This window comes from Sus scrofa, chromosome 8, assembly GCF_000003025.6.
Source record: "Sus scrofa isolate TJ Tabasco breed Duroc chromosome 8, Sscrofa11.1, whole genome shotgun sequence".
NCBI lineage: Eukaryota > Metazoa > Chordata > Mammalia > Artiodactyla > Suidae > Sus > Sus scrofa.
The window spans coordinates 16,685,440-16,705,313 of record NC_010450.4 but is presented as its reverse complement, the minus strand read 5'-3'; the positions used below and the strand labels follow the sequence as shown (position 1 = coordinate 16,705,313).

At 38.5% G+C, this 19,874-nt stretch overlaps 1 protein-coding gene across 10 annotated transcripts in view; it reads left to right on the top strand.

Moving 5' to 3' along the window:
* Positions 1 to 19,874, top strand: part of ADGRA3 (adhesion G protein-coupled receptor A3) — a 121,550-nt gene that overhangs the window by 82,645 nt on the left and 19,031 nt on the right. For all 10 annotated transcript variants that reach the window (XM_021101068.1, XM_021101067.1, XM_021101065.1 and 7 more), the window contains 4 exons: positions 1,097 to 1,258; positions 4,329 to 4,532; positions 13,818 to 14,031; positions 14,243 to 14,451. In XM_021101068.1, coding sequence (XP_020956727.1) covers positions 1,097 to 1,258; positions 4,329 to 4,532; positions 13,818 to 14,031; positions 14,243 to 14,451 — 789 coding nt within the window. The remainder of the gene's footprint in view (positions 1 to 1,096; positions 1,259 to 4,328; positions 4,533 to 13,817; positions 14,032 to 14,242; positions 14,452 to 19,874) is intronic.

Here is a 19,874-nt window from a genome sequence, read left to right as displayed (position 1 = left end):
TGAAAAGAATTCAGTAAATGAAATAAATAAAACAAGCAGTGAAAAAGTGAGCACTTCCTAGGACTCACTTAATCCCATGGCATTGGGTCTTAAGGATTCCTTGAGTTGGGAGGAAGGGAAGAAGTAGCTTATTCAAGTGAGAGGGAACCACATGCACACATGGTGATAGCCTAGCTCACTGGGGGGGATTCAGAGTCGTCAGACATGCCTGGAGTTTTGAACATGACAGGATACTTAAGAGCGAGTCAGTGTGTATTTCTTAATAGTAGTAAGTAACACACAAAATAAAGTGTTTATGGCATTTTTCCACACAGAGTTGTGATCTTTCTGTTCTGGGAATCATGTGATGTCTTTTCCTTCCCCTTGATTAATGTAATTGCCTCCCCCCCCATCAGTTTGATACTGCATGTCAGTCTTTCTTTTCACTGATGATCTGGTGGCTACGTAAGTATACTGCTTTGAGCTGAATGTTAACAAGTGGTCATAATTGACTGTGCTTTTTTTCTTTCTTTTTTAAATTTTTTTTTTTTTTTGCTTTTTAGGGCCATACCCATGGCATATGGAGGTTCCCAGGATAGGGGTCAAATCAGAGCTGTAGCTGCCAGCCTATGCCACAGCAACAGCAACGTCAGATCCAAGCTGCATCTGCTACCTACGCCACAGCTCAGGACAACGCCGGATCTTTAACCCACTGAAGCGAGGTCAGGGATTGAACCTGCATCCTCATGGGTGCTAGTCAGATTCGTTTTCGCTGAGCCATGATGAGAACTCTGACTGTGCTTTTCATATCTGGAGTGTGTTATCGATTGATGGATTGTCTGGCTGCCCCCACAGCATGTAGAAGTTCCTGGGCCAGGAGTTGAACCTGCATCGCAGTGGTGACAACGAGTCACAGCAGTGACAGTGCTGAATCCTTAAGCACTAGGCCACCAGGAAGCTCCTGGAGGTGTTCGAATGAGAAACAAGTGTCTGTTGGGTTTTCATGTGAAAATTTAGACTGAAGGCCAATCTTGGTGTCTCATTAGGATTTTGATGACACAAAGCCAACTGCATTGGCTTTAAAGATCTTCCCTTTTCTCTCCTGCATCCCTGCTAGCTGGGCGATGTGATGGTCGACATTGCAAGTAACATCATGTTGGCTGATGAGCGTGTCCTGGGGCTGGCACAGAGGGAAGCTAAAGCCTGCAGTAGAATTGTTCAGTGTCTACAGCGCATCGCCACGTACCGACTAGCAAACGGAGCTCATGTGTACTCAACAGTAAGTGTAACGTTATCCCAAGTCTCATTGAAAGCAACTCTAACTCAAAAAGCGATAGGTCTCTTCCCCTTTATGGGGTGAGTATTTTGTTACTACTGATGATTATAGAGTTTCCTGATCTCAAACATTTTCAAAGGCAATTTTGCTTTTGAATAGTCTGTTTTCTTGGAAACTGGAAAACACTAATTTGTAATTTGAATAGTTACCACCATCTAATCCTCTGAAACTTTCTACAACAGAAATAAGAACACTCTAGAATTGTCATCCTGTCACATACCCATAGTCCGTCCTAGCAGCTCTTCTCTTCTGGGCCCTGAAGGATGCTGTGATATAGTGCTGATTTGCTTGCCCAGATTTCAGTTTCAAAAGAGAACTGGGATTCTCCCCAACCCTTGGAAACCTCTTGGCATTTTTCTGTCATACCACTCTTGGGACACTGAGTTATATGAATTTATAAGTGACTCAGTTAAATAGTATTACAGTTTATTTGTGCTAAATTTAACTGCTCTAAATTTCTTGGTGTACTGCTTACTTGTTTTGTTCTAAGATGTGGTAGGGAGTTCCCGTTGTAACGCAGCAGAAATGAATCCGACTAATATCCATGAGGATGCAGGTTTGATCCCTGGCCTTGCTTAGTAGGCTAGGGATCCGGGGTTCCTGTGAGCTGTGGTGTAGGTTGCAGATGTGGCTCGGATCTGGCGTGGCTGTGGCTGTGGCGTAGCCTGGCAGTTGTAGCTTCGATTTGACTCCTAGCCTGGGAATCTCTATATGCTGTAGGTGTGCCCTAAAAAGCAAAATAAAATATGATAAATATGATAGATAATGCTTTACTTTTTTAGTAGTCATATTCTGATCTGGCCCATGATTGGCATTTCCTCCCTATTTTAGTGGCTTTGTATGTTCTTCTCTGATTTTATACAATTCACGATTACTGTCTTTCCATTCATCAGTGGGACTTTTTTTTTTCGTCTTTTGTCTTTTTAGGGCCACCCCCACGGCATGTGGATGTTCCCAGGCTAGGGGTCTAGTGGAGCTGTTGCTGCCGGCCTATGCCACAGTCACCGCAACGCAGTATCCGAGCCGTGTCTGCAACCTATACCACAGCTCACGGCAACACCATCAGTGGGACTTTTTGATGAGACTGTTTTATTGTTTCTTTTGCTCAATTTTTATTATTATTATTTTTTAATTTTTATTTATTTATTTTTTTTGTCTTTTTGCCATTTCTTGGGCCGCTCCCACGGCATATGGAGGTTCCCAGGCTAGGGGTCTAATCGGAGCTGTAGCTGCCAGCCTACGTCAGAGCCACAGCAACGCGGGATCCGAGCCTCGTCTGCAACCTACACCACCGCTCACGGCAATGCTGGATCATTAACCCACTGAGCAAGGGCAGGGATCGAACCCGCAACCTCATGGTTCCTAGTCGGATTCTTTAACCACTGCGCCACGACGGGAACTCCTGCTCAATTTTTAAGGGTTACTTTCCTGCATAATAAAAGGGAAGCCTAGCATGGCTTCTCTCTGGACAGCATTGTTCAGGGTAGTTGCTTTCTCAGATGCATGACTTTACTGGAAGCAAGCTGGCTAGTTTTAGGATCCCACCTGGTCCTCTCAGGTCATTTAGATCCATCTCAATCCAGTGCTTCAGCCTTGCCTGTTACTTACGACAAAGAACCTGCTTGGTTCTTCTGAGAACCCAAGGTTATAATAGAAGGCTTGGTAGGTATTTGGATACCACTTCAAAGTTATCAAAAAGTTTCTGGGAAATAATACATCTACTTATAATACATCCAGCTTTTAAGGGCACCTCAAAATGGCAGTTTTCTTTCAACTGAAAGGCTTCACACATTTGTTATAATTATGTGTCTTTGATGAATAAAACATTTCAAATGTAATTTGTTAAGTATAATTGAATTTCATAAGATTTTTCACAATGTCTGTGGGGCAGAAGCTGATGCAGAGATTCCCTAGTCTGAACATTTTTGAGTCCCACCATTTATTTTCTACCATACCTGTGGTACTTGGAAAGGTCTACCTTTTGCTCTTTGAGCATGTTTATTTTCCCAGTGGACTTGAGACATGTTGCATGAAAGCCCTACATTAAAAAAAAAGAAATTTAAAAGAAGAATTTGTCCATTTATGGTGCTGGCAGTGGTGCCTTGCCTGTAGCGTAGGCATAGAATTAATCACCTTCCAAAGAAAGGAAGGAGATGCTGTCTCATCCTCAGAATTGAAGGCAGATCCTGTCATCTTGCTGGATGTGAACGAGACTGATTGGCCTGTCACTTCTCGTATCCTCCTTGTTCTGGTTCTGGCAGATGGGAGTGATGTGGGCCTTGTGGCTGTTCGTATCAACAGGCCAAAGGTTTTGGTGGACCCCAAGTTCAGTGTCATGCTTGCATCCCTAAAAATTGTTGGGGCAGCTGCCATCTTTTTCAGGTGATTTTTTTGACCTAATTTATTTTTAAAATCTTTCGTTTATTACCATTTGCACAAGCATCTCCCTTCCTTTTCTGAATAAACAGCTTTAGAGTGAGTTTGTACAAAGGTTTTTTTTATTGATGAAACTTAATGGTAAGAGACTTCATGTCCCCATGAAAGATAAAAGTAAATATGGGATGAAGTGTTCAATGAGCAGCCTTTTTAAGTGTGTTTCCCAAACCCTAATACGTTTCTTGTATTATGATCAGTAAGGGGGTCCATCAACTTCTCTAGCTGTTTGTTTTTTTGGTGTTTTTTTTTTTTTTTTTAATAAGACACTTTCATTTTTAGCTTATAGTTTCTAACAAAGTACTCTTCAAATTCTTTTATTTGACATCTCATTTACATCTGATCCTCCATTCTTTGTGGCATGCTCTTTTCCTCTTCATGGGTGTCTATTTTAGGACATCTTTTGTTTCCAGCATCTTTTCTTTCGGCCAGTTATTCTATGCAGTGTCTTGGTTTAGTAATTACCTGAGCTTTCTTTTCTAGCCTATGTATAGTGTTTTGTGTTTGAAACTCTTTGAAAGTGCTTTTTTCCCCACATATTATAAATCTTTCATAACTCCTGTTTGATTGACTTTTGAAGTATTCACCCAATATTGCTCTGGAAGCTTATGTCATCAAGGCTACTGGCTTCACCGGGATGACATGTACCGTGTTCCAGAAAGTGGCAGCCGCTGACCGCACAGGCCTTTCTGACTATGGGAGGCGGGATCCAGATGGAAACCTGGATAAACAGCTGAGCTTTAAGTGCAACGTTTCAAATACGTTTTCAAGCCTGGCATTGAAGGTATGTCGTATTCTGTAATCATTTGAGACTTTATGGTTAGACTGGAATACAGTCGACCCTCTGTATCTGCAGATTATGCATCAGCAGATTCAACCATCTGCAGATTGACAATATTCAGTAAAAAAAAAAAAAAATCCTGGAAAATGACAAAATGCCAAGCTTAGATTTGCTGTGCACTGGCAACTATTTACATGGCATTTGCATTGTATTAGGTACTATAAGTAATCTAGAGATGATTTAAACTAAGTATACAGGGGGGTGTGCCTGTGTTACATGCAAATACTATGCCGTGTTATGTAAGAGACTTGAGCATCCATAGATTTGGTGTCTGATGGGATCCTGGACAGTCCTCTGTGGACATAGATGATGATGATACTCAAAATTTTTGCTTTGCAAAAATATCCTTATTGGAGATCCCATTGTGGCTCAGCTCTGTGAGGATGCAGGTTCAATCCCTGGCCTTGCTTAGTAGGTTAAGGATCCAGCATTGCTACAAGCTGTGGTGTAGGTCACCGATGCAGCTCGGATCCAGAACGGCTGTGGCTGTGGTAAAGGCCACAGCTGTAGCTCCAATTCATCTCCTAGCCCAAGAACTTCCATATGCTATGGGTGCGGCTGTAAAAAACAAAACACAAAAAATAAAAAATAAAACAAAAACACCTTATTAAGTTATTCAAAGCGAGGAGAGTATTCATATTGTCTTTGCTATTGTTTTGAAAGAAATTCAGGCCAAGAAGCGACACATCATGACTTTCACGGGCCTGGGCATGATTGCCCTCTGGACCTTTTTCTCCATGTGAATATATCAAAATTATGTTTTATGACTACAGTAGTAAAAAGATGAATGTATTAATATTACGCATTAAAGTATTTTCTTTGCTTTAAAGTTCGTTTTTATGCTGCTGATTTTAAAGGCATGAAAACATTTTTGTAGACCTCCTAAAAGTATTGTATGCCCTTGGCTCTGTGCCTCCTGGGCCTAATGAGAAAATCCAGGCATTTAATCAGGCCAGCTGTATATTAAGATTTTTCACACAGAAGTACAAACATGTGATTTGTTTGTGAACAATTTGTGAACAAACATGTGTCGCAAATTGTGTTTTATTGCAGCAAGCAAAATTAAAAGCACTTTTATTGCTTTTTAAAATTGGGGGTTTAGGGCTGTTTCATTAAACTACCTTGAAGCAAATGGTGGAAGTACAATTACAGCACCTAACGGAACCACGTTTTTCCTTTGAGCTCTGTGTGGCCACGTGTAATTGTGTGCTCTGATGTTTTTAATTACACAGTACTTTCTTTGTTTCTGGTTTGTCCCTGAATTATATCATAAGTGATATTCCAGTCATTTTAATGCCTGCATAATAATCAATCAAATAGGTGTTTGGTGTCCTGGTACATTTGGTGCTCAATAAATACTGAATGAGGAGTTCCCGTCGTGGCGCAGTGGAAACAAATCTGACTAGGAACCGTGAGGTTGCTGGTTTGATCCTTGGCCTTGCTCAGTGGGTTAAGGATCTGGTGTTGCCGTGAGCTGTGGTGTAGGTTGCAGATGTGGCCCAGATCCTGCGTTGCTGTGGCTGTGGTGTGTGCTGGCAGCTGTAGATCCAATTCGACCCCTAGCCTGGGACCCTCCATATGCCGCGAGTTTGGCCCTAAGTGAATGAGTAAATGAAGAATTAATGTATTTTGTCATACTTTAGCCTGTTGACCTCTGAAAGGAGAGCTAGTTTGCCAAATTTGTAAATAGTCTTAACTTCCCCCACCACCCCTGACAATCTCAGCTATGTCACAATGTCTGATGATAATATCTCGAGTGAATACCATATATTCAGAGGAAAGTTGGCCAGATTTATTTGTTACTCTTGGCTGTCTGAGAGTATTTGATGCACACGGCTGTGCTATTCCCTTCTTTAGTGTGTTTTTTATTGGCAAAAACATAGCACAAAAGGCATTGAAACAGCATCACATACAAGCCCATGAGAGAAAGATGTGTGTCTTTGAGGAGCACTGAAAATTGATGAACCCTTCTATCACAGATGATCATCGTCGGTAGAAAGGGATTAAAAATGATGAAACCCTACATTTCATCAATTTCACAGTCTACCCCTCTGGGTAAGGAGAGTTTCTACCTGCTAAAGTAGAAGGCTTTAAATGAACACGCTGAAATTTGTCAATTTCATACTGTTCTGTCATTTTAAGATCGTCTTATGGCCAGAAATCAAGGACACATCACATTGTTAATCATGCTTCATAGATGGACATGCTTAAATCTAATGAAAAAGGTACATATCTTTCATGACACAAAATTAGTTAAAAGATTTAATGTCCATGCTGCCAAATGCCTTAACATGTTAACAGCAAACTTTGTTTTTACATTTTATATACTGTGGCAATTTTTATTCTTTTTGCCTGTGCTTTTTTAAAAAAAATTCCTTGAGTATACTAAATAGATGTTATGAGATGATATCTTGAATATCTCATAATTGTTACATCACCCTTGAACGGGAGAAGCTGCTAGCATATGAAGTGAAACCCATAAAAAGGGAGTCCTTAGCAGTAGGGGCTTTACTTCTGTTGCTTTCTACATGTCTCTTGAATCTCTCTGTCCTGTCTTTATTACTAATCACAGTCTGGATCGGACTTATATTCCGTATTGCCCAGACCACCTGGAGCTTCTCTTCAGTCTCTATGTCTCCAGCTTCTTCTTAAAAAATCCATCCTTTACCCTGTGTAGCTCAGGGAACGCTGCCCAGTATTCTGTGATAATCTTTATGGGAAAAGAATCTGAAAAAGAGTGCATGTGCATCTGTGTATAACTGAATTGCTTGGTTGTACAGCAGAAGTTATCACAACATTGGAAATCAACTATACCTCAATAAAACATTAAAAAATGAAAAAAGAAAAAGAAAAAGAAAATCTAAAACAAAAGCAAGCAAACAGAAATCCTTCCTTTTCATACAGATTGGTCTGCCTAGGGCTGTATTCAGTCAACACGTACCAATCCAACCATGCCAGGTAGTAAAATATTGAAGTACCTCCTTTAGCAAATAGCTGCTGCCCCAGTCCCCTGTGTGCCTCCTCAGCTGACCTCCTGGTCCCCTGGTCCTTCTCCTGTTGGACTCAGTCTGTCCACCTTTAGCAGCTAAAAGGCTGGTATCCACAGAGCAGAGAACCCATAGGATCCTTTGCTTCTGGTGCTTAAGATTGTTTTACTTTATGGAAGTTCTCAGGGTAGAGGTTCAACTGGGGCTGTAGCCACTGGCCTTTGCCACAGCCACAGCAACATGGGATCCAGGCCGCATCTGCGACCTACCCCACAGCTCACGGCAACCCAGATCCTCGACCCACCAAGCAAGGCCTGGGATTTAACCCGCATCCTCATGGCTACTAGTCGGATTCGTTTCCAATGAGCCATGATGGGAACTCCCCAGATTGTTAATATCATGAACGTTATCCCTGGATCTGCTCAGTGTGGGAAATGACCATGTACATGTTGTGATAAATACTTGGTCTCTCTCTGGAGGCTGTCTTTCAGTTAACGTTATCGTCTGCCATTTATCTGCCCTCTGCCCACCACTTCTTGTCTCTCTAGTAAAAGAAAACTCCCTTTGGTGTCTCTTCCAACCAATGGCCAATCATCTGCTAATTCTTCCACTAGAATCCCTACCCCTTCCCTCCCTCTTCAGCTCCATCGTTTTATTTATTTTTTATTTTTTTAATATAACTTTTATTTACATAAGTAATATCTATAGAATATAACTGCTTTCTCTAGAACAAGAAAATTTATGACTGATACTGCTTTTTTGTCATAGCCTTCTTCAAGCAAGATAGTATATACATGGTCACTATATTTCAAAGAACATGGTGGTAAACAGAGGATATTCATATTTTTATCTGGCCTAAATCATTTACCAATATCCATCATTTTATGATAACACCCAGCAGAAATGTCACCTTCGAGACTCTTTCCTAATACCACATTTCATCTTTGTCACCCATCCTCATCTTCATTTCTCTTTCTCACTGTTCCTGTAACATCTGCTCTTCTCTCTGTCATTGCGCTATTAGACACAGGAGCCAGATGGGTTTCCTACCACTGCAGCACTGGACTGAGGCTTGCTTGTGGTCAGAAAGTGCCTGAGTCAGGTGGATCCCAGGGCCTGGCTCAGTCATTCAGCCAGTTGGAGATTGTCACCTGACCCTTACAACACCTAAGCTAACTTTTTTCTTAATCAAAGGCTTCCTTCCACTCCTAGTACCATAGTCAGATATGTGAGCATCACAAAATATTTCTCTGTTTTCAATGAACTACAGAGAGCTTTCAGCAGCTTTTGGTGTTTTGATTTCAGCAGTTAATGGAGCCAGAAAGAATTGGTTCTTTAAAATTTTCTTGACTGGAATTTAGAAATCAGTTTTCTTCTATGCATCCCATATTTCCCTCATCTAGATCTAGGGTTTAGCCCAACTGAAGTCCTTTTAATTTTCTAAGCCAGTTGTACACATCTTCATGCTTTCTGCCTTCATTTCTGTCCTTTTTTTGTGCCCTCAGTCTCACCCCTGCTCAGTGAAATTCCTCCTGCTCTCTTCTAAGACTCCGTTCAGATGACAGCATCTTTTTCTTCCTCATACAGAATTGATCATTGTCTGTTAGTCCCACAGTGACTTGTTCATTTTCCAGAATAATTAGATGCTGATATGCTGGTGAACTGCATTATAGTAAGAGGCCGTAGGATATAGTTATTAAGAATGTGTTCATGTTCTGCTTCCCCATTTAAAAGCTGTGCAAACTTGGGCAAGTACTCTAACTTCTCCGAATTTCAGTTCCATTCTGTTATATAGGAGTCATGAAGTCATACTAAACTCAAGGTTTCATGAAGCAAATATGCAGACATTTACAATTGTCTGTTACGATTAATAAATGTTAGCTCTTATTATTATTGTTTTATTATTGCTGTCTCTCCCTTGTTAGATTTTGAATATTTGAGGGCAAGAGCCATGGCTTATTTCATCGTATGTCTCCAGATTTTGCACAGTGCCAAGTGTAGAGTAATGAAACAGCCAAAAAAATGTTGAATAAAAATTAAACAGCCAAATTTAATTAGCAAAGTCAGTTAAAAATATTCTAAAGACAAATATAATCTCTGTTACTTCACCAATGAGATAATCAAAAGGTGGAATGCAGTTAATAACTAAGAAAATAATTAGGATGTATCATAACATCTGTTTAAAATCAAGTGAATAGGTAGCCAAGAAAACATGAATACATTATTATTTTTCCTGTGGTTCTTTAACCCATTCTGATTTTATTGTTAGAATTCTATAGGCTTAACCAAAATAAGGACTTCAGAAAATTTTAATTTATTGTGTAGTTTCAGAAGTCCAGGTTTTTTCAGAAGAATGTGGTTAAAATCTAGTGGAAATGTTTACTATCCTTTGATACTTATCATTTCCTTTTAGTTTTATACCATTTTAAATAAGGAAGTGATATATATGAACTCAAATTCATGATAAGAGCTCCATGATAACATTAATTTTAAGTGTGTCCATAGTTTATCAATTTTTAGTATCGAAATTAAAACTAGGAGTTCCTGTCTTGGTGCAGCGGAAACGAGTCTGACCATGAACTATGAGGTTGCGGGTTTGATCCTGGCCTCACTCGGTTGGTTGGGGATCCGGTGTTGCTGTGAGCTGTGGTATGGGGTGGCAGCTGTGGCTCTGATTGGATCCCTAGACTGGGAATGTCCATATGCTGCAGGTAAGGCCCTAAAAGACAAAAAGACACACAAAAAATTAAAACTAAATCTGCAGAGTTCCCTGATGGCCTAGTGGTTAAGGATCTGTTGTTGTCACTGCTGTATGGTGGATTCCATCCCTGGCCCGGTAACTTAGGCATGCTGGGGCGTGGCTAAAAAGAAAAAGAACAAAATTAAGTCTGAGATGTAGAAGTCAAAGCACATGAGGTTCAAGATGATTGTTGCTAAGTCGGTTACTTTAAGGCATTTGCTCTCTCCCCTCCAGATAACCACTTGCTACTCTGTGGCAGTACAAGCATACCTCAGAGATATTACAGGTTCAGTTCCAGATAACTGTAATAAAGCAAATCTGTAACAAAGTGAGTCATAGGGGTTTTGGATTCCCAGTGCATATAAAAGTTATGTTTGCACTATACTGTGGTGTATTAAATGTGCAATAGCATTATGCCTAGAAAACAATGTACGTACCTTAAATAAAAATACTTTGTTAAGAAATGCTGACTACCTGGTAATGTAGGGTTGCCACAAACCTTCAGTCAATTTGTTAAAAGCAAAAAAAAAAAAAAAAAAAACCCAACAAAAACAAAAAAATGCATTGTCTGTGAAGCACAGCAAATGACGTATACCTGAAATAATAAAGAGCACCCATTTAAATAATAAAAATTATTTATTGAATAATAAAAATACCACAAGCCATTTGTGCTTGTCATGGTTGTGGTCCTATTTGTTCCTCACAGCCATTTGTTAGGAAGCCCCTTAGCTGATGAGATTCTCAGAGGGGGTAGACAGAATAGTATAGTTAGGGAGATACTACATGGTGAAGCTGGGACCAGAATCCTGGTTTCTTGTTTCAAATCCCGTGTCTCCCACTAATACATAATAATACCCATTAATATCCTTAGTGATAGATATCAAACACCAAGAACATGGTGTTTCCCTAAGGGTAACCCATGTTCTTCAGTGATTTTTTTCATTAGATTTACAACCTTCTGTAATACACAATCAACACTTCCTTTAAAGAGATTAAATATGCAACTGTTACTACATTTTTACTATAAAGATGAAATGTTCTTGATACTGGTGAAGTTTGTTTTTCCAGCACCCCCAGGCCATCCCAGGGGATCTTTGATGATTCAGTAATATTATTTATTGGACTCGGAAGGATATTTTAGAAGTCATTAAGTATGTATCTCATTTTTCTGGGATCTGTCTGTACACTTGAGTTTTTTTTATTTGTTGTTGTTGGGATGGCTTTACAAATTTAAGATTGTTCAAAAAAATTCGGACTTTTAGAAATTATATATCTCATTTCCTTTTTCAGCTCTCTTTTAGAAAGTATAGGATGACTTCATTTTTAAAAATTAATTTGATTTATCCTAAGGAATACTTTCCCAGAAAGCTATGCTTTGTTTTCAAGTCTTTTTGTGTTCACAACAGAATTATTTTATGAATTTTGACGTATTTACATTTTAATAAATTTACTCCTCATCAGAATTTTGACCTTCTAACTAATCAATCTATTGATGTTTTTCATTTTTGCATGCATCTTTATATACTTAGGAGGAATTTGTATACTCAATAGACATTTACTGTATTAGTGAATGAATTTATAATAAACTTTGCTTTTTTCTAGTGATTTTTATTTTTTCCATTATAGTTGGTTTACAGTGTTCTGTCAATTTCTACTGTATAGCAAAGTGACCCAGTCACACATATATATACGTTATTTCTCTCACATTATCTTCCATTATGTCCCATCATAAGTGACTAGATACAGTTCCCTGTGCTAAACAGTAGGGTCTCATTGCTTATCCACTATAAATGCAATAGTTTGCATCTATGTAATAAACTTGTTTTCCTATCGTATTTGTGAGAGCAGTAGAAAACTTTTTAAGTGTTTTCTCAGGTGAAATAGTTCTGCTAAATATTTTCCTAGCATCTTCAATTTAAAAATAATAAATAATATTCAAACTTCCAAAATACTTTCTTTCAACAGATATTTACAACATTGTTCTAAGCACAACAGTTAAAAACTAATTCTACAGCCAATCATTTGCTTCTGTAGCACCTTAAAAAAATGTGACAGAGTTTCATTAATTTCATAAACAATCAGCTACTTTTAACAGATACTAGTGCCAGGAACTATTATTAACATAGGCAGTCTAAAAATAAATAGGATTATTTGCATTCAGTAATTCTCCTATTCTAATAACTAAGGATCAGACCATGGGTAACACTGTGATGCTGCAGATTTTAGCTATGATGGAGCTGTGTGCAGAAGGCTGTGTGAGTCCAGAAGAGGAGCCCCTACCTGTAAAAGCAGTATCTTAGGGAGTTGTGTAATTAATCATTCCCCCAAAGCTCTATTTATAGGACTTTGCAAAACCCTTCTCTTGGCTGCCAGCCTCTCTCATCCCAGTCCATCCTTTGCATTACCAGCAGAATTAACTTACTAAAAATCTGACCAGTTTGAGTGTACCAGCTGAAAGAAGAGTAGATCATTTCAGCCAGAAATACTGATGTCTACACAGTGGCAAAAAAGTGGTCAATTCAGTGTGGCCAAGTTATTCATTGTAGAATAGGGAGTGTGAGAAGAATTTGAGGCGAAGGCTTTAGCCCAATTATATGGCATACTTAGGATTTTTTGGCCATATTTTCTAATCATTCAGGAACCAAGGTGTTATTTGAACTGAAATAATGTGATCAGATTTGCTTACGAGGAAATTCTGTTGGGGTCATGAACATCCAACTGGAGAGAGAGGTTGGTACCAAGAGAAAGGCTTTGTGATCAGTTCTTGAAATTGGGAATTTTGTAGGTAGTTGATTATTTGCCTTCTTGGTGTATATATTTTATTGAATGATGAATAATTTATAATTTAAAAATTCCTAGTAACAAAATCTGAGGAACATTCGGGGTGCCCAGCCAGTGTTTTCACTTGTTCCTCTTGGTTACTGTGTTTTTCTAAACCTAATGGGTTTCATTCTCAGTCTTCTGCTAAAATAAGAGTTTGCTGAATCTGAACTTCTGTTATGTTTGTGTAATTGCATTTTTCTACTGTTTGACAGTTGGGATCCACCATACATCACCTTAAAGTTTCATAAGCCCACATTAATTAGACTCAGGTTTCTGATATGCACCTTTTGTGCTCATTCACCACGTGTTGTCATAAAGTTCATACACAGTTTGATCCCTGAGATCCCTGTTCTGTTTAATGCTGTCTACTTCAACATGGAGTTACTGGGACAATTCGCCTTGTCGTTTGAAATCATTCCTTGTTTACTGCTTCCACCACTGTGCCATAGAGTTTGCATTTCTTTTTATTTTATGCTTCATTTGTTCTGTGAGGTTATTTGATCTTTAGACTTTTCGCTTAGCTGAGACATTGTTGTAACTATCGCATTTCCTATATCTACATGAAAAGCATACTTGCCAAGTAACTAGAAACACTCATAACGAAACTATTTCTGGTCTTTCCCAATATAGCAACTCTTCTTCATTTCTGATTTTTTTTTTTTTTCAATATGTTTCCAGAACACTGTTGTGGAGGCTTCTATTCAGCTTCCTCCTTCCCTTTTCTCACCAAAGCAAAAACGAGAAGTCCGGCCAAGTGACGACTCTCTGTATAAGCTTCAGCTCATCGCATTCCGCAATGGAAAGCTTTTTCCAGCCACCGGGAATTCGACCAATTTGGCCGACGACGGCAAACGGCGCACCGTGGTTACCCCTGTGATTCTCACCAAGATAGGTGTGTCAGCGGCACATGTGTCAGCCTATAGTCCCTGGGCAGTGCGGCTTTGTGATTTATTGTCCCCAAAATGCTTGTTTTTGTTCCTTCTCGTTTGCACCAGACACCAGTGGAAGGAAAAGATTTGCAGAGTACCCATTAGTGTATACATGGACATGTAATTGCTTATGACGTTTGTTTCAGAAACATTTTCATTCCCCGTTTCCTTCAGATGGGGTGAACGTCGATACCCACCACATCCCCGTCCACGTGACACTGCGTCGAATCGCGCATGGAGCAGATGCTGTGGCTGCCCAGTGGGATTTTGATTTGCTGAATGGACAAGGAGGCTGGAAGTCAGATGGGTGCCATATACTCTACTCAGATGAAAATATCACCACCATTCAGTGCTTCTCCCTTAGCAACTACGCGGTTTTAATGGTACGGCTTTAAGTTGATGCATAAACACTGAGTGTTCTAATGTTTTTCCTATGCATTGCTAAGATCGAAGATTTTTTTTTTTTAATTTTTCACATAAATTGCTCCCTTTAATGAAGTAAGAGATGACATTTGGTGTAATTCTGATTTTAAAGGGAAACTGAATTACTACTAAGTGATATGTATGGGATTTAATTTGGTATATGAACTTTTGGTCAACTTTATATGTGAATCAGTCCAACTAGACCTTGACCCTAAAATTTGGAGAAATTTTGGGTGGGATTTTTAAAAACAATTTTTTTCTGAGCACAAGGTCTTTTATGAGGCATCGAATATATATTCTTACACAAGGAAGAAAAAAGACAATGCCTAAAGCTAGCTTCTCTCCAATATAGTTCTCCGACTGCTTCTGCCCCACCACTACCCAAGCCCCAGGGTCCCCGGCTTTTAGAACCAGGATCTGTTTTTCTTTCTGGACTGTAGCCCATGGTGGAGAGGGGAGAGGGAGGCAGGAGCTGAGAAAGGAGCTGGGTATACAGGGCACGAAGAGAGACAGTCCAGTGTCCAACCCAGAAAGAGTGGCCTATTTGCTCAAAGATACACAGCAAATAGTGAAAGACTTTCCTCCTTTGCCATCCTGTGCCTTTTCCCACTGCACATCATAAATTTTAGACTCCTTTTGAATTTAGAGTCATAGTGATAATTTCAGTTGAGTTGCTGCCGGCAATAGTATTGACATAAATGTCTTTTCTGTTTTAATGCTAATCAAATTAATGTTGTTTTCTGTTTTTTACCATTATTCATCTCTATTAATCTTTGGTAAGGTACCTAGTTATTAGTGCATAGGAACAGATCTTTTTAGTAATGAGCCATTTAAGTGGTTCTGATTCCTAAGTTGATAGTCTTAAAATTAACCATGCTAGTTTTTATGTCGTGTTATGGTTACTATAAGATTCTAATATCCCGGAGTCTGTATAGCTGCCTTTAGAGGATGGTGGAAAAGAATTACTGATGAGTATGAAGGACATTGCCTTGAAATGCTTGAGGCCAGCCTGGGAGTGAGGATGCCTGAATTTTTGTTTCTGCCTCCAGCTCTGAATCTGTTCTCCAGACAATATTCTGTCATAGCACTAAATAATCTGGAAACATGATCTCTTTTGCTTTTTGTGAATTATTCTTTTCTTAAAAAGATAAGGGAGCATTTACCACTGGAAATGTCTTGAAGCAAGCTTGAATTAGAAGAGATTTTCCTCAACTCTGTTTTTTGGTTTACTCTTTGCTCCTCAATTTAGGATATCTTACTTAGCTTACCAAACAGGCAGAGGAGTGACGGGATTATCTAGTAGGGCATAAGGATTAATGTGTGTGTTATTGAGCCCAGCAGGCAGCGGATGGAGTCTGCCCTAGTTAAGACTCAGATTGTGTCTGTATTAAGTCATCTATCCTTCGGGTTTAAAGTAAGTATTGATAGTTTAGGAGTCTCTTCACAAATAGATGTTTGATTTCTGTAAGTCTGAATCTGGTTTCTGTAAGTTCACATTTTATGGTTGTGTGGTCATCTGTCAAGAAAGCTTGAAGCAGTAATTAAAACATGGAGCATTTTCTCTTTCAGTTTGCATGTGTTTTTGCCATTCAGGTTTTAATTATAAAATAGCTTGAAACTAAGAAGTACTGAAGGAGAAATGAGACATGTAGCATTATCTGAAATTTTGTAATAGTTAAACTAGAAACTGTTGGGCAGGATAAATGAGATGCAGACACACAGAAAAGACATAAGTTTCACTGTTGAAGACATGATATTACACTGTGTGAAACTTTTATTTTTGTTTAATTTAATACCAGTTTAAAACATCTAGTTTTGAACTTCCTAGCTGTCCTTAACAATTTAAATTAGTATAATCCTTTTCTTGAAGGAATAAGCTATTCTTTTATCTTTCATACTTTTAATCTTTTAAAAAATGTAATACACAGCTCTTTAAAGCTAAAATGCAACCCTAAGATATTTTTCTATTTTCAAAGAATATCCTTTTGCTTTTCTTAAATATAACTGTGCCATCTAGAGGAAGCAAGGTAAAATGTATCTGAAATTGTGGACAAAATGATAATAAAATTAGTATGTGGGATTTTTAGAGCTGCTCATGAAACATGAAGGCAAAGTTAATGAAATCATACCTACTCTTATGTTATATCTAAGATAGAAGAAATTTCTTTAAAAAATTGGAAGTCAAACCTAAAAAAAAATTGAAGTCAACATCTTTTTTCTTTACCTAACACTATTTTGAATCACAGATAAAATCTTATTTTTCTTGAAAACTGCCTTAATGTAGGGTTTTGTATAGGAAGTCTAAAAGTTTTATATTTTAAAAATGAGACAAAAAGAATATATTTATTTGTCTATCTCGAATAGATACTATGATTTAGTTCAGTAGACATCCTTACATAACCATTAGTGTCCTAAGTTCTCAGTGGGAGCTAGAGAAAAAAAACGTTAAACTGAAATTGGGTTTATTTAAATAATATGATCATGAATAGCCAGTTGTGGAGTTCCCGTCATGACTCAGTGGGTTAAACCTGACATAGTGTCCATGAGGATGCAGGTTTGATACCTGGCCTGGCTCAGTGGGTTAAGGATCCAGCATTTCCACAAGTTGTGGCATAGGTCTCAGCTGCAGCTTGGATCTGCTGTTGCCAGGGCTGTGGTGTAGGTGGCAGCTGCAGGTCTGATTCGACCCCTAGCCTGGGAGCTTCCATATGCCGCAGGTACGGCCCTTAAGAAGAAAGAAAGAAAGAAGAGCCAGTTGGCCAAGAAGCTAGGGACTGGCATCCGTAGAAAAACAAAACAAAACTGTATGACAAGTAGGTAATGATAGGGCCACACTATTTATGGTAATGCTTACTACTTTAATTGGTAACAGTAGTGAAGATAAACACTATACCTTGGTTCCTCTTTTGTTATTGTAGTCACCTAGCAACACATGAAACTAGAGAGCACTCATTTGTTTTTACATCTCCTGTTGCTTTTAAATTGTGTTTATTTAAAACTTGCTGAATGAAAACAAACTTTGGTTTCATTTACTCTATAATTCAACGTGAATGCTAGCAGAATTTTTATTTATATAATTCTTAAGCAGGGACTGTGCTTATATGGATCAAATGTTTCGATTATTTCTATCAGTAAGGTGCAGTGAAAGCTTGAACTCCCACCCCTCAGTCCTATGGCAGCCATTCTCCACAAAATGGTAACCACTAATATCAGTTTATTGCATATTATGAAGAGATTTTCATGTATATTACAACAAAAGAAATACATGGCCATATATGCTGCTGCTGCTTTTTTTTTTTATATAACATGAAAATTGCATGTTGCAAACATTGTTCTCAGTGATGTTTTTTTCCACGAAACATTTTGTCTTACGACAATGATGATAATGTCTGTGGACCAGTATGTCTTATGCCGATGATGACATCTTATGATGGTGATATTCTTAGGATGACATAAGGGTGGGGATGACAGTGGCTAATTTTCATTAAGCACTTCTGCATCTTCCAAAGTCCAAAGTCTTGACATGTGTTCACCTATTTGGTCATCATAACAACTTGGTGACGTACAGGGCTAATGCTATTTCCCCCAGTTTGCAGACGGAGAAACCAAGGCTCAGAGAGGTTAAGCATCGTGACCAAGTTTAGGAGAGGTAGTTAGTGTCAGCACTGGAACTTGAATTCAGACTCCAGAAGTGTCTCTTAACTCCTTTACTTGATCTCCTTTCTGAAAACTTCTATATCCGTGTTAAAGAGCTTTCTCTCTCTATTTTCACTTCTGAATATTATTTTATGTCCTCCCCATAATTTATTTGGGTTTTCCTCTATTTTGTTGGTTTCTAATAATTGGCTTATACAGAATTATTTTGCACATTTACTAGAAAACCTACAGGATAAATTCTCTGAAGTAGAGTTGATAATGTATGGAGGACCAACACTTTTTCCTTTTTTAATTAAATTGACTTGTTAAGCTATGTGCACAGATCTTAAGTGTATAACTTGGTGATATTTTTACCTGTGAATATACTTATATTTAACTGCTATCAAGATCAAGATTTTTACTTAAGCACTCAAAGGCTTTAGCTATGTTTCTTTTTTAAGAAAATTTTTATTGTAGTTTATTTACAATGTTCTGTCAATTTTCTGCATTATAGCAAAGTGACCCAGTCATACATAGGTACATATTCCTTTTCTCACATATCCTCCATCATGTTCCATCACAAGTGAGTGGATATAGTCCCCTGTGCTATACAGCAGGATGTCATTGCTTATCCACTCCAAATGCAATTGTTTGCATCTACTAACCCCAAACTCCCCGTCCATCCCACTTCCTCCCTCTTGGCAACCACATGCCAATGAGTTTGTTTCTTTTCTCTAGATTGATTCATTTGTGTCATATGTTAGATTCCAGGTATAAGTGGTATTATATACTATTTGTCTTTTCTTTCTGACCTACTTCACTCACTTTGAGGATCTTTAGTTGCATCTATGTTGCTGCAAAATGTCCTCTTTTAAATTTTGCTTCTTAGGGCTGCAGGTGCAGTATTTGAAGGTTACCAGGCTAGGGGTTGAATCAGAGCTGCAGTTGCTGGCCTATGCATGCCACAGCCACAGCAATGCGGGATCTGAGTCATGTCTGCAGTATACACCACAGCTCATGACGATGCCAGATTCTTAACCCACTGATCGAGGCCAGGGATCAAACCCACATCCTCATGGGTCCTAGTTGGGTTCGTTAACTGCTAAGCCATGAAGGGAACTCCTATTTTTTCCTTTTTTAAGGCTGAGTAGTATTCCATAATGTATCTATGTTAAAATTGCAAACATAATTATTTTTAAGGAACCAAATAAATGGAAGAAGAGTTTTTGAAATTCTTTGTTTGCTTGACAGAGGTTCATATATTTAAAAGAACTACTTCTCACCTGAGAATTACCATATGAAAGAGTGATCAGTGTTGAGCATGGACTGTGGTCAAGTCAGCACCAGAGTCAGAGACTTTTCCTGTCTTATTTATCCCTAGTATCTGAGGGCTTACTTTATTTTATAATTGGAAATCTGTACCTTTTTATCCTCTTCACCTATGTTGTTATAGTATCACAAAGCCTATATTTGTTTACCAATATAATTGAAAATAATTTTGATTCAGATTTCTACTTTACCTCTTTGGTTTTACCCTTTAACTTCCCTTAATTTCTTTCCTATCCTGATCTTCTCAGTTGTCTATATATTCTGTTGTGTTGAGCCATCAAAATAGGAGGTTTTTCTTAACTCGATTTGTTTCCTTTATACCAGGTGGGGGGTCTGCAAACTCAGGCAAACATTTGACCCACAGGCTTAGTTTGTTCCAGTCGGCTGCCATTTGTTTGTTTGTTTGAAGTTTTAAATG